We start from the raw sequence: 15527 nt of genomic DNA, 5'->3' as shown, positions 1-15527 counted from the left end.
GTGTTGGGCAACTTCAGGTTTACAACTACTACACAGAATAAATAAATGTGTCCCGATTACAGAATGACATAAAGAGCCTAAGGCAGACTCAGACTCACAGGACAGTTCAAAGACTTTATTCACAAATTCGGAGTTGATCAACAAAGTCAGTACAACTGCAGTCTGGATGTGGAGGAGTGGACAGTCTGGTAAGTTAACTGAGAGCTTACAGTGTCTAGCTTGTTTCAGTCAGTCACGCTGGAAGGGCACGTTACAGAGCTCTAAATCCAACGTGAACTAAGACCACAAGATGAAGTTCCAGCAAAACAGAAAAGTGGAGGGCAGCAAACCAGAGGATTCCTGCGAGAGGAGGTAAGTGTCACACACAAAGAAAGCAAATATTGAAAACATTTAGACTGTCAGAACCCCAGCATTTCCACAAAAACAAGCTGAGCAAAAGCAGGTCGATTAGGCAGTGATACACAGGTGTGATGACCCAGCTGCTGCAGCCCCTGGCCACACCTACTGGAAACCCCAATCACACCAGCCCCTGAGAGCTGGGGAGAAATCAAGAGAGTGGGGGGAGAAAGACACAGTTAAATCTATAATTTTTTGAACATAGACACAATTATTTGTAGTTTTTCCTTAGTACACCACAGTGAATTTCAAATCAAACAATCAAGACACGATAAATGTGAAGACTTTCAACTTGAATCCAAGGTTTTACAATTAATTGGACAGTTAACTAAAGTGCAGTTCGAGGGCCATGTGAGGCCTGTTTGTTTGGTATTTTATGACAAATGAAGCAGACACAGTTCTGAAACTGGATACAAGAAACCAAGATTAACTTGCATCCACCCATTTCCTTCTGTTTATCCAATTCAGGGTCACTGTGGGGCAGAAGCCTAATCCAGAAAGGCAGGGTACACCCTGTACAGGTTGCCAGTCTGTTGCAGAGCTACCAGTACTAGTTTTTATTGATGATGTGACTGCTGCTATAGGATGAATTGTGAAGTGAAGGGTTAAACTCTGCACAAATTCAGCCAAATGCTGCAAAACTGATAAGACAGCGCTTCACAGTGTAAATGGATAACAACCCAAAGCATGCTGCAAAAGCTAATGGTAAAAAGCTCATGGTAAAGAAATGGGATATTTTTCAATTACCAAGTCCGTCGCCTGATCTCAGTCCAACAGAGCATACTTTTCAGTCACTGAAGACAAAACAGAAAACAGAGAGACCCACAAGCACGCAGCAGCTGCAGATGGCTGCAGTAAAGGTTGAGTAGAGAATTTCAAGAAAGGAAACGCAGCATTTGGTGATATCCATGGGTGCCAAACTTCAGGCAGAAAAGATTTTCATCCAACTGTTAAAAACAATCCTTATAGTTAAAATTATCCTAATTTGTCCAACTGATTTTGAGCTTCCAAAAATTAGGAGCTGTGTATAAAAATGCCTGCAATTCCTAAACCGTTAATGCTAAATATTTGTTAAACCCCTTGATTTAAAGCATTTAACTCATGTTTTGAAAATGTTTTAAAATCTGTCCAAAAGTACAAAAACTGTGTCTTTGTCCATCAAATTATGGACCTAAGCATACAGGATATGGGCCCACTCACCAGCTGATATTAACGTGTACATTTAACTTCCTGTCAGTTCTTTTTCCTGAATTTATGTGTAAAATGCAAAATCATGCATCTTGTTTAGACGTCATCTCTAAAACCTCTCTGGTGCACCCACATTGTGACTAATAGGGCAAAAGACGAATCGTGCACACATTATAACGAATTCATCTTTTAAAAAAGAAATTATAACCCAAAGTATTTATTAGTGATAAGAGTAATGAAACTGGCCCCAGTGAGGATTCAGGTACCCTCCATTGTATAAAGATAGCCTTTATGCAGTGAATATAGACAGCCAGTTACACAAACTGTCCCCATGCATGATGATGATCCACAGTCTGCGTCTTTAATTTCCCCATCACCCCTTTTCAGTGTCAGTCTCTTGTAGAGCAGTAAAAACACAGTCTTTAAAAAGCGTGCATGAAAAAAAGACATCTTGGTGTCTCCCTTTGAAGACATAAAATGACTCTAAGAAATGAATTCTGTTACAGCGTAATAAGGATTCATAAAAACTCTAGCTTAACCTGTTCATGTCCCGAGAGTAATGAATAATTCTTCAGTCAAGTCGTCACATTACTGACACATCAAGAGTCTTCTCTTTGCTGCTTTAACTTATTATGTTTTGAATTTTCCGTCTCACAGAGGTTTATGTACTCTTCCTAAGATCCGCTGGGGAGTTCATCAAATTTCGAGTGTTTAATGGATTCATTGCTTTACTAAATCACAAAAAGCACAAAGATCACCCATGGTTTCAATGCTCTCTTGCAGTATTGTTAACACTCAGAAACATCTGTTACAAATACAGCAGGGTGAAATGTAAATGAAGCCGTTTGGCTTTGGGGCAAAGCAAGAAGTGCCTTTACTGCGTATTCACCCAAAGGATGAGAAGGAGTCAAATGGAGCAGTCAATATGAGAGCTGCTATTATTAATGCTACAGTGGTCACTCTCATACCAAGCATCTCTTGACCCCGGCACTGCCCTTTTTCAGCCTTACTCCCCACAGGCTCTTCGAAACTTTACCCAGAAGCGATACGAGCACACGCATCGCTTCTTAATGAAGCGCATGGCCAAAAATAAAGCCCACACTCAAATCACGCCCTTTCATAACCATCTCTCTGGGAGTTTCCTGTTCACTGAGAATTCTCATAATGAACACATTCTCTTATCGTGAATGCACTTTCCATTTTTAGCCTCTTGTAGTTGTCTGTATTGCTTTACTCTATATGGTTGGGACAATACAGCTACATAGATATGCACATTAAGCCAGAGTTTCCCCCGAATGTACAGCCCTGTTCATGATCATGCAATTGATTGGTTCCTGCAGAGCCAACAAGATAATCGATATTTTCAGCTATTTTATCCCCTGTTTAACCAGTGATCCGTTCTGTTCTGCTATATTTTTATTTTAACCTTCGGTACACATTTCAGGAGTCAGTGCAACTGCGAGAATAAAACATCACCTTGTACTGTTTGTACCAGAATAAAATGCAACAAGTAGGTGAACAACAAATGTGATATCATCATGTTATTTTGAGTGTCAGTGGTTTGTGTTGTTTCCTTATTCATTTATTTAATGCTTTATCTGGCATGTTTAGTGACTATGAACATTAAAAAGGTGTTTAGATAGATAGAGTCTACAGTACACACAATAAGTAAGTGGGCATTTTAAACATTTTAAGGACAATTATCTTTGTGTGTCATTATTAAGATGCATAATGATACATGAACAATGATGGTTGTAAGTAATGGTCTGATTGGCAGGAGCCAAACGCGCTCAATCTAGTACTGCCCTAATGTTATGAGCCACGCCTCATTTCTTTGTATTTAGCTAGGGAAATGAGCAAAGGTGTAGCAATTTAGTGAAAAATGTGCAAGCCTATATGTGGAAATACATTGTACGAGGCTGAAACAGAGATTGTAAAGCTCTAACTAGGTTGAAAGTCAATATTTGGTACGACTACCTTTATTTTTCAATGCACCCTGAACTCTCTTGGGCAGCTTTCTTGAAATTTCTTTACACAATCTTCAGAAATAGTTGTCCAGGCTTCTTGAAGGAAATTCAAAGCTCTTCTTTTAGATGCTTCTACCTTTTGGTTCTGTTCTCTGGCAAGATGCTCCCACACTGCTTTGATAATGTTGAGGTGTTGAGGTTAATTTGGTATAATTATGCCTTTTCATTTTCTCTGTTTCCCTTCCTTGAGAATGGCTTCTTGACAGCCAACCTTCCACTGAGACCATTTCTGATGAGGCATGAGGAAAACAGTAGATGGGTCAGCTGAAGGGCCAGATGCATCTCTCGGGTCATGAGTTAGGTCTTCACTGGTTTTTTTCCCTATTTCTTAAGAACATGGCTCTTAGACACAAAATACAGTTTAAAATTGGTTCATTGCTACGTTGTCTGTTACATGTAGACACAAAAGTCAAGTAAGGGTGCCTTTGTCATGCTTGAATGATCAATAGGTCAGCCCGGTGTTAAGTCGTTTAACACATACACACACACACACACACAAAACCTACATTTAGCTAGATTTTCTTCAGTTTGTGTGTTCTGCTTTTGTCTTGTTAATTTAAGTTGCCAGCAAAAACACACTTTGAAAAAGCTGACTGTTAAGGATATTTAGGCCTTATTATTATTATTATTCTCACATCTCACAAATAATTTGCTCCATTTGGTGCACAATAATCTTCACCTTTGAAATGGAGGATATCTGAGTTTTGCGTACAGTTGTGGTCAGATGTTTTTATACCCTCATCATGGGCATGAATGGGGCTTTTAATGATTTCTTTAAACTTTTGGAATGATTGGTGGAATGACTGTACAGCACACCTTTTTGGTAGTTTAAAAAAACATGATTTGGGTGCACAGTTTGAATTTATTTTGGATTTCTCTAATCTAATCTCCACAGAATCAAAAATATACATACAGGCTCAAATACAGACATAAACTCAGTTAAATCTTTTAATAAGTGGTGCTGAAGGTTCTGCAGTGTCTTTTAACTTGACAAGGCTGAGGACTATTAGCTTCACATTAATGATCATGATTGACTACGACTGGTAGTTTCTCTTTGCCAGGATTTGTTTGACAGCACTCATCAGGCTGACCTATAGTTAGAACAATGGAAAAGCCCAAGGAACCCAGTGAAGAGCTTAAAAAAACATAGAGGGACAGAATGATGTATTTGCACATGTTGGGAAGGTCTCTTGGAGCCAAAATCATCCATTTAAACAATTGTATGTAAGTATAAATAATTCAGTAAAGCCTGCTGTGAACTGGAAACTACTGGAACACCAGTGTCCACAGTGAAGCCGGTTTGGAGAGTCATGGACTGAGAGTGTATGGCCCAAGAAATAAACCCCTGTTTCAAAATCAACACCTTCAGGGTCAACTGAAATTTGCAGCTGCACACACAGACAACCCAAATGCCTTCTGGAGAAATGTTTTATGGTCAGACAAGACAAAAAAAACTATTTGGCAGCAAAGACAAGAGGTATCCTTGGAAGAGTAAAGGTAACGCTTTCAAACCTAAGAACATTATCATTATCTGGATTACAGACTCTGTTCGTGCTCTCAGGCGCACCTGTAGGTGTGCTGAGAGAAAATGGAAAAAGGACAAGCTGCACATTTCTTTTAATATCCTCAGAGACTCTCTTTTAACCTATCAGAAAGCCGTTAAAGAGGCCAAGTCCTCCTACATATCAAACCTGGTTAGCAGTAGTGTCCATAAACCTCAGACTCTGTTTCGTGTTTTAAATTCCATTGTTAATCCTTGCATATCCACCAGCCTCACACCTTCTGCCACCCTCTGTAATGACTTTCTAAAGTTCTTTGTAAACAAGATTTCCTCCCTGCAGTCTGTCATTCCATCTCCACCTTCCAATCCCTGTGTTTTTTCTTTGTGCCATTCTGCCTTTAATCAGTTCGAACCAATCTCTCTCTCTCAGCTGCATGAAATAGTCTGCAAGGTTAAGACTACCAACTGTTCCACCGATGCTATCCCCTCTCGGCTTCTGAAGCAGGTTCTGGACTCAGTCGGACCTTTCCTTCTGGTCCTGATCAATGCCTGCCTCAGTTCTGGTTGCTTTCCAACACCCTTCAAGCACGCTGTTGTTCAACCTCTCCTTAAAAAGCCTAATCTAGATCCATCCCTACTCTCTAACTATAGGCCCATTTCCAACCTCCCTTTTCTGTCCAAAGTACTGGAACGAGCCGCCCTCACGCAGCTCCAGCTATTTCTTGACAACAACAATCTCTATGAGAAGTTCCAGTCTGGTTTTAGAGCTCGGCATAGCACAGAAACCGCCCTACTGAGAGTTTTTAATGATTTGCTTTTAACTGTTGACTCTGGTTGTGCTGCTGTCTTAGTAACCTTGGACCTGACAGCAGCCTTCGACACTGTAGATCACAACATACTGCTAGCCCGCCTTCAACATTGTGTCGGTTTAAAGGGCACTGTCTTAAAGTTTTTCCAGTCCTATTTGAATAATAGGAGTTTTTCTGTTCACCTTGGTGAACTGTCATTTCCCAGAGCTCCTTTAACCTGTGGCGTACCTCAGGGGTCCATACTAGGCCCCCTGTTGTTTATTCTGTACTTGCTCCCTCTGGGCGATGTGCTCCGTAAACATAATGTGTCCTTCCACATCTTTGCCGATGATATTCAGATCTACCTCCCTCTGAGGTTGAACTGCAATGTTTCTTTTGCAGCCGCTACTCTCCTGCTTGTCTGACATTAAGACTTGGATGACTCTTAACTTCTTACACCTTAATGAAAGCAAAACTGAAGTCATTGTGTTTGGGCTTCCTAAAGATCCCAACTTCTCTCTTGACTTTTTGGGACCCCTAACCTCCGATTGCACTTCTTCCATTAAGAGTCTTGGAGTTATTTTTGACAATGCTTTTAAACTTGATAAACAAATCAGCTCTGTAGTTAAGGGATCTTTTTATCATTTACGGATTTTAGCCAAAGTCAAGTCTTACCTTTGCAGGAACGATCTAGAAAGAGTGGTCCATGCTTTTATTACTTCACGGCTGGACTACTGTAATTCCCTCTATGCTGGCCTAGATCGTTCCTGTCTACATCGCCTTCAACTGGTGCAGAACGCTGCCGCTCGCCTGTTGACCGGTTCAAAAAAAAGAGACCACATCACTCCGGTTCTCTGCTCTCTCCACTGGCTCCCAGTTGCTTTTAGGATTGATTTTAAAATCTTACTGCTGGCTTTTAAGGTTTTAAATGGCACTGCACCTTCTTACCTGTCAGAACTCCTTAGTACTTATCGCCCCAGGAGATCTTTGAGGTCAGCCGATCTGATGCTTTTAGATGTTCCCAGGTATAAATTAAAGACAAAGGGAGAGAGGGCGTTTGCTGTGGCTGCACCCAGACTGTGGAACAGTTTACCTCCTCACGTCAGATTCTCCAAAAGCCTAGAAACCTTTAAAACTGCTCTTAAAACTCACCTCTTTTCATTGGCTTTTAGAAAGGTTTCATTTATTTGTTTATTTATTTTTTATTTGATCAGCGAGGTGTTTTACGAAATTGTGTTCTATTGTATTTTTATCTGTATTTACTGTACAGCACTTTGGTCAGCCTTGGTTGTTTTTAAATGTGCTCTATAAATAAACTTGACTTGACTTGACTTGACTTATCAGTGTCAAGTCTGATGGTGGTACATGGATGGAACAATGAAGAAGGAAGACCACCAAAATCTTCAGCTTTATCTCAAACCAACAACAACGGTTAAGACTCGTACACAGTTTTTTCAACTGGACAATGAACCCAAACACACACGAAAACTGTGTTTGACATGGGTAAACATTAAGGCTAACGTTAAGCTTCTGTTCCCAACGTCCTGACCTCAACTCTATTGAAAACTTGCTTAAAAACTGGATCTGTGCCAGGAAACCAAACATTTTAAATGAGTTTTACCAATGCTGCCAAGAAAAGTGGTTAAATATCCAACCAGAGTTATCGTGGAAGTATTTAAAGATATATGCTGTAACAAAAAGAAGTGTTCAAAGAACTCATTAAACGTCTCAAACTACCCTGACACTCCTACTCCTGGTGAGTGTGGATAAACTTCTGACAACTGTTTGTATTTAAACAGTGCGGATGGCAGACATCACAAGAGTTTAGAAACAACCATCACACTAAATACGATTTTAAAAGTTTGTGTATTAGAAACACTCGATGAGGTGCAGAAGAGAGAGCGATTCGTGTTAAAAGGGGAAGGATTGTCCTGTAAGTTACATGAGGAATTTTTGCAAGTCTTAAACCAAGATACAAGCAAGAGGGGACCTTGGCAGTAACCAAGAAGCTGCGATGTTCAGATGAGGTGAAGTTGCCAAGGGAAACAAGAGGACATTTATAGATGCGAAAAAAGCTGAGGTTACATTTAGAGGACAAATATGAGCGTAAATCTGATTTTGTGTTAGGGTACCTCAGCTGATTACTCCAGGATGTTACTGTACTCTGGCTAATTTGTTATCCTCATAACTCATTCCACTGTTATGTAATAGCACTGTGGGTCTTTTTTAACTTGTAAAGACTGCAGTCTTCATTATTTATACTCTTTCATAGCACAGAGCTATCTGGCATTTAGGCCCGAATGGGTTTGTATATTAAAATGGAGCAAACTTCCTACATTGAGAAGGAAGTGCAGCATGTATGCACCAAGCTGTCATCAAAAGAGCCCCTTTTAGAAAGATAAACCCTATTTCCCAGTCAAAGCATCCATTCCTCCATAGCTCAGCGGCATTAATGGAGCAGCAGGACTGAGAGCGGTGCCTTAGAGTTGTTACCTATTCTACCATCCATTAGCTGAAAATTGCGTTGAATTTAAAATAACTTTCTACATATCGACTGACGGAGGTTTTCACATGTTGTTAGAGTTGAATTTGAATCACTGGGAAATGTAACCATTTTGAACAAAGCAGAAGTCAAGGTAAAGCAGCTTACTGCACAAGCTCAAGCATTTATTGTTGACAATGTGTGTTTTTATATTTTGCGGCTGTATTGTTTATTTTGTACCATTATTCTGTAACACTACAAAGTGTCAGAACAGAATCTACTCTGAAAAAAAAAATAGTAGTGTCTCTAATGTCTGTTTCTATTTTTAAAAAGGTCAAGACAGTGTTTGTAATGGCTCTTTAACACCAGTCTGACAGATGATCACTGGGTGTGGAGACAAGAGCTCTTAAAGGCAGAGGAAGGTATCCTGGTCAGTTCGCCTTGGAAGCCTGTTGATTTAAAAGGTATGGGCAATGTAGAGTAAACCGACTGCTAACTAGAAAATTGGATGTCAGGATGATTTTGATGAGAGAAATTGATTAAATCTGTCAACTGTTCGTTTTAACAACACAACTCTTTGCTTCCAGGTGTCTCTTTGGCAGTTCTAACAAGCAGGCTGGGAGCCAGCGTGATGCAGCCATCTCTCAACAGGATCTTCTCAAGGGACCTGTTACCATAGTCACTTCCATCACACAGATTAAAAAAAAACTCAATCCTGACCTTGGGGAAATGCACTCCTCCTGTTGATCTTACAGTGTTACTGGTCGCAGGGACAGATGAGAAAATAAGGCAATTGTGTGAGATTTGAGCTGACTTCTAATGTTTGTCTCAGTCAGCAGAAACAAGGTGGCTAACAGGGGAGACTGTGTTTCTGTTTTTCCTCTGCTGCCCTCAGAACATAATGAAATAGGGATGGTGATGGAATTGGATAATCTGATGGCATTGGATAATCTGAGTTCTCGCAGATGTTGAGCTTTAATGATGACAAAATTATTTCTGAGCCATATTTGAGCACATTTCGTGTGTTTTCACCTCTGGAACTGAAAGTGATTATTTCTCTTTCTTTCTCTGTGATTTTTGCATTTGTCTCAGTAGATTATAGATTGTTACAACTCTAAAACCATATAATAATGTTGAGGTGCATGCAAACAAAACACCAGTTATGTTTGCATGATTTTCTTCTGTTACTGTGCGTCCCCAGTCCCAAAGAGGCAGTTTCTCTCAACACCTATTCCCACAGCAGTGCAATGGAAGATCCACCTCTGGGAGTTCCTGGAACTGTTAGCATCCACTGCCGTTCTGATCAAGACCTGAAAACAAGCTTCACTGCATCATTATCGCTTTTCTGAATCACTTGAGGTACTAACAAAGCCTATGAGAAGCACTGTGTGCCTTCTCTTATTTCCTTTTTTTCCACGATTTTGACGTCATAACTAGATGACTTAGGTGTAACTATTTATTTTCATTGTTCTAGATCTAAGATTATTATAAACTTTTTGTTTTGTTAACTCTGTGACGGAGGTTATATTTTTAGTAGTGTTTGTGTGTTGCATGTCTTGGCAACATGTAGAAAGTTTTGCATAGAGATTAAAATATTATGTCATGTTTGACCTCTGACCTCTCTCTCAAGGCCAGTAGATTATTCTGAAGGTCAAAGGGATAACAAGGCTATATAGAGCTATATATTCAAACTGCAGTTGTTTGTGCTGATAATGTTTTCAGCATACAGGGAAGGAAAAGGGGGGATTCTAAATTTAGTTTGGGCCTCTGTCGTCTTTTTCAAGGTCAAAAAAGGTCAAACTTTCAAACTTTAAAATGTCTTCTATCTTTCGAACCATGCGGTGACCTTAAGATGCGATATACATCTATAAAGAAAGTATTGTCAAGAGTAAGACAAACTGTATAAATGACAAATAATACAAAATAATTATATTCAAAATTATGTCAAGTATTTCAAAATGCATTTCAACAGGGAAAACAAAATCCTGCACTTTGTAGTGCAATAAAAACAAATGCAAACTTGTTAAAAAACTAACAAAGATGAAGAGCATGTACAAAAACAAAATATTATTCCACCAACAGAAGAGGATGGATGGATGGATGGATGGATGGATGGATGGATGGATGGATGGATGGATGGATGGATGGATGGATGGATGGATGGATGGATGGTGAGCTGCCTTGGCAGCAGTTTATGTTCTCAAAGTGGCTCTTGCTTTTGTTTTGTTGGGGTTCTTTTGTGGTTGTTTTTTAATAAATGATTAATCAAATGAAACAATGCAATTAATCAAAGTTATTTTTGATCCACCTACTTAAAATTCTGGCAAAAAAACCCCAACTCATAAATACAAATGAATATTCCAGTCAAATCCAAAAGTCCAACCTTAAATCTGACAACTGCAGCCTAAAAATCAAATCTTCTAAAACTGTTTACACATAAAAGCCACTGTTTAAGCTACCAAAAGCTCAACAACATTGTCCTTTTCTCCATGTCCTATTAGGACTCGAAAGCTTTCTTCAAATTGATTAATCATATAGTTCAATATAGTATATTAGTATGCTAATATAATCATACCAAGCCAGTGAATGTAAACACAGTATTAAAATCTGGGAAAGTCTTTGGCAGAAAGTGTACACAACAGTCTGAAAGTAGAAGGCTCTATGTTCTTATAAGCATTTTGATAACATGTCAAATTTTTATTTGGACAAAGTTAAACACTGTGCAGCAGAAACAGCAGAAACTCTATTTGTAAAGTTTCTGCAACAGTCCCTGGAAAGGTCTGAGTTTTATGTCCAAATGTCGCCTGCAGTCTGCATGAGAAATGGAATTTGGGTTTTAGTCAGAACATTTCAATAAATTCATAAATAAACTGCACAAGAATGCCTTCAAAACGTCATCGGTCCTGAAGGGCTTAGTATTCAAATCAATTCAAAATTGGTCACAGACATTTGCCCATGCTATAATCACACATATTCAAAGGCCTAGAAACATTTTACAAATATCTCAGTTTAACTGTTCAACAAAAAACACAAAAGTGTAAAAACAAAACAAAAATAGGATGGAAGAGATCTAGAGGCATGTAACATGATTTTTTTCCATCTTGGTATTCTCCATCTGTCCCATCAACACGTCTCCTCTTATACAACAAAATAACAAAGTGGACTGGAAATGTTTTATTGCATATAATTCATTCATGAGAGTGCTTCCCACGCACTGAGGCAAGACTACGCTGGGAGATGGAAGGAGGGCCAATTAATTCACCTCTGAGGGCATCTGTGGGGAAATGCCAGACATGAGGCCTGTAGCCGTGACAGATCGACATCAGCTGCTAACGTCTACGACAGCTTTGTGATTGTGCAATATTCTCATTAAACCTGTACTTGAAGAACAGTTTGCTTATGAGTATTTACAGGTTTGAAATATGTGTGAAGTGAATGTTACAGTTTATTTTTCTGGCTAATTGTTATCTTAATGACAACATTTATAACAGCTTATAAGGGTGTGAAAAAACGGTGACGTGACCATTTTTTCATCAGTGCTTTTTTGTTGTTGTTGTTGTTCCTTCTAGCGTGAAATTTGAATGCTTAAAAGTAAAAATGCCATGTGTGTCAAAAGTCGTCGTAGCCAGTTCCTGTCAGTAGGGGGAAGTGTTGCATGTATATTCATTCATAGAGTCAAATCACTAGAATAGGTTTCATTCAACAACTCTGATTTCCTCTTTCTGTCTTTTATTTCCCGGATGATACACATAATACTTTATAAACACATTGAAATAATCCAACGTGATACCACAGTATAGAAGTGTAATGCTTTGTATTTCTAATTTAAGTTAAAGGTTTCACAATAATTAACTTTCCTCATTTTTCCTCATGACCAGGCAAAATCTAACAATGTCATTTCTTGTTTTGTGTATAAACTAAGTTTGCACTAGTGTTAGTTTAAGTGGCACTGGTGTAAGTTTTCCACTGTTATTGACCGTATGTACTTAAAATACAAAAGATACTGTATACTGTGTCCTTACAGCTTATAAATTCATTCTACATTTGGTTAAATTAATTCCACTGATGCTCTAAAAGATGAAGAGATCAAAGTGATTAGTGGACATAATGTCTAGCCAGACACAGTAAGTGTTATTTGTTTTACTTTGTAAAAGTAAACTAAACTAAAAAATAAATAAATAAAAGCAGTTTATGTTCTAGCTCATTTTCCTCATTTTCAGCTTTGAACTATGTGTAAATGCGTCTTCACACAGCGGCTCATTTTACAGCCACTCGCTCCACAGTCTGCTCGCTAATTAGCCTATCTCTGTGGCTGTATGTGTTTCTCTGTGTGGAACAAACCAAACAGGCGCATCGTTTGAAACCATTCATCTCCGCTCTCTCGCTCTGCTGTCATGGCAACCGTGTATGACTGGCACGAAACACACTGCAGTTTTCTGAGCTTTAGTCCGCGCGGACGGTTCAGCGTACTCTCGGAAAGATGAGTAAAGAAACCAAGGAAGCAGGGCAACCACAGACTGCAAGGTGAGGCAGGGAGCCCGAGGGTATTTACGCTAATTGATTTATTGGCGTACGCGCCAACTGTTGATGCACCCTGTTAACAAACTGTCCGTCGTTTATTTGGATTAAGAGATGCTGGACAATTTAGGGAAAAAAGTCCCATCTCTACATAGGCCCTACTGCTTTATTTATTCGGCAAAGCTGTCCTCTTTGCATGAGCCTATTTTCCACTGCAGAAACTTTCCAGGGACCGTGAACCTTTGGGGGGATTCACTTCGTTTACATGGCTGAAACTGGATACAAATAAGTTAATCTAAAGCACTCATAAATAAACATACAGTCCATGAAACAGAAACACATACCTGCCACATAGAGCAGGTGTATAAGAGACATGGAGATGGCCAAGTTATAGGTACTAGAAAAAAGAAGCACCCCTGATCTGGACAGGGCATCCCAGAGCTTGTTATTCTTGCATAATTTGCCCATACTTTTATTGTGCTATTCCTTATATTGTGCTATTCATTGTATCTTAATATATTGTATTGCTAATAGTTTAGTCTGTTTTTGTTTTTGCTTTTGTTTTTCTTAATGTTACTGGACTGGAGCAACCATAACCCACATAATTTCCCCAGGGATTAATAAAGTATTCTGATTCTGATTCTATTTTAAATAATCTTGAGCAATTTTAAAACAATCCCCATGTGGATTTTATTTGTTATAGTTTTCTTCATTTTCATTGTATCATTAAAATGTGTGAAACTGTTTTCTGCTGAGTGTAAAGGGCTTGGTTTTTTGCAGCTTTTTTTCTGTTTTCTCTTTACAGGAAGCTGTCGCTGCATCCCTTAGCAGTGCCCCTGTTTCCCACTGCAAGCAAATACCTGCAGGAGAAATTGGACCAGGCTGCATACGACATGCACAGAAAAAGAGTTAAGAGAAAAGTCTTTGATTTTTACATTTTTTTAAAAAACATTTGTCATCATTTTCCCTGTTTGCCCATATTCTAAATGTCTTGACCTTAGGTTGTTTGGGGGGGGTTTTGTCACAAACGAATCTACCTTTTTGTTTTATACAGTTGTTTTAAAGTCAGGATAATCACGGTTTACCGCCTCAGACAGACATGTATGTGGTTTTTTCCCCCAAGGTGATGACAGCAAATCCAGTGGTAAACACGGGACCACCAAAGACATATAGTCACCTCACTCCCAAGCAGAAGAATCACAAGGTTGTCCTTTGAGTGAGAAAACATAAGAAATTTAAATGAATAATTAGAATCACAAAATTATTTTTACCTCCAGTCAGTGTAGAATAAAGTATTGTGAAGCCTGAAGTGATCCAATGTAATAACAATGTTTTAGAGTGACTAAAACACAGTTTTTACATACATGTAGTTAGAATAACCTCCTGTAAATGTGACTGTTTCTAATCACATTTTGTTGAATTAAGACTGAATCGCTGAGGATGCTGGAGATTCAGAGAGAAAACAATAGGCTTAGAGAGAATATATCACATATTATGAGCACACCTGGAAGAGTCGACAACTGGAATTTCTATGAAAAGAAAAGGTCAGTTAAGTTTCGTAATAACGGTGTCAGAACAATAGGGTTTTCAAAGAAATAAGGCGGCTTAATTGTGCTTTCTTTTTCTTCAATATAGCCCTGGGAACAAAAATCAGCAGCTGGAAATGCTCAGAATTGCCCAAGAGAATCAAAGGATCCAGCTTAAACTGAGCCAGTGCAAACCTTTCTATGTGAGGGCTTGGCACGAGGATTGGCTCAAAACTACCGAAGTGATGGAAAGAATTAGTCACTATCCTCATGACAGAGAAAATCAGCAAAAGGTGTCCTTTTCTTTCTTCCTTAAAGCTGCATTGCATTCCTTAACTTCTATGCTCTATATGCTTTTGTTTCACACTATATGTACAAATCAGATAAAAATGTGAACACCTGATCTCATGTGTCACTGCTAGGGACAAGAAAAAAGCAGCAAGGTAAGCAGGAAATGTGGTGCAAAGCAAAAGAAGAAAAACGAGCAACAAGGAAGAGGATACAGGAACACAGATACCTTTAAAACAAATGAGAAAAGGAATGAAAGAAAGAAATCACAAGATACACCCTAAAATTCAAAAGAAATCAATTAAAGCAGTCATTCTATTGACAAGTCACATGTTTTTGATGTATTTAAAAATGCCAAGGACTCCTAATAAACCTAAAAATAAAAACAGGAAAAATGTTAATGCAGTATTTGTTATTCTGTGATTAGGTAAGCAATTTTAAATGCAGTTTTCTTTTTCCTTTTTTCATATTGTTACTTTATTTGTATTTCATTTTATCCTGACTTCATTCTATTATATTTTTACTTTCAGAATACTTCTTACATTATTAAGATATTTGTTTAGTCATTAGTGTTTAAAATGTATTTCTCTTTTATCCCTATACCATTCTGCCGATTTATTCTATTTGTTATGCATGTATTGTGTTTATTTAACTGCTGTAAGATGAAAGGTGTTCCTGTTGTATCTGTCTTCACTGTTGTTAATGTGATGACAAATAAAAACAGGGGAAATACACTGAAATAACATATATTGTTGTTGTTGTTGTTGTTGTTGTTGTTGTTGTTGTTGTTGTTGTTGTTGTTGTTGTTGTTGT

At 38.5% G+C, this 15527-nt stretch overlaps 1 protein-coding gene across 2 annotated transcripts; it reads left to right on the top strand.

Moving 5' to 3' along the window:
- Nucleotides 1–9614: 9614 nt before the first annotated feature.
- cfap97d2 (CFAP97 domain containing 2) lies at nt 9615–15459 on the top strand. 2 transcript variants are annotated; one of them, XM_080290323.1, is made up of 6 exons: nt 9615–9741; nt 13706–13808; nt 14024–14104; nt 14326–14444; nt 14536–14719; nt 14849–15459. In XM_080290323.1, exons 2-6 carry the CDS (start codon nt 13794–13796, stop codon nt 14996–14998), a joined length of 549 nt encoding a protein of 182 aa, XP_080146449.1. In that variant the 5' UTR covers nt 9615–9741; nt 13706–13793; the 3' UTR covers nt 14999–15459. The 2 variants fall into 2 exon arrangements, with proteins under 2 accessions (XP_080146449.1, XP_026001492.2); XM_026145707.2 differs by lacking the exon at nt 9615–9741 and adding an exon at nt 12753–12906.
- The last annotated feature ends 68 nt before the right edge of the window (nt 15460–15527 follow it).

Source organism: Astatotilapia calliptera, chromosome 16, assembly GCF_964374335.1.
Source record: "Astatotilapia calliptera chromosome 16, fAstCal68.1, whole genome shotgun sequence".
NCBI lineage: Eukaryota > Metazoa > Chordata > Actinopteri > Cichliformes > Cichlidae > Astatotilapia > Astatotilapia calliptera.
Note: the sequence above shows the minus strand (reverse complement) of the source record. Positions and strands in the feature narration are given on the sequence as shown.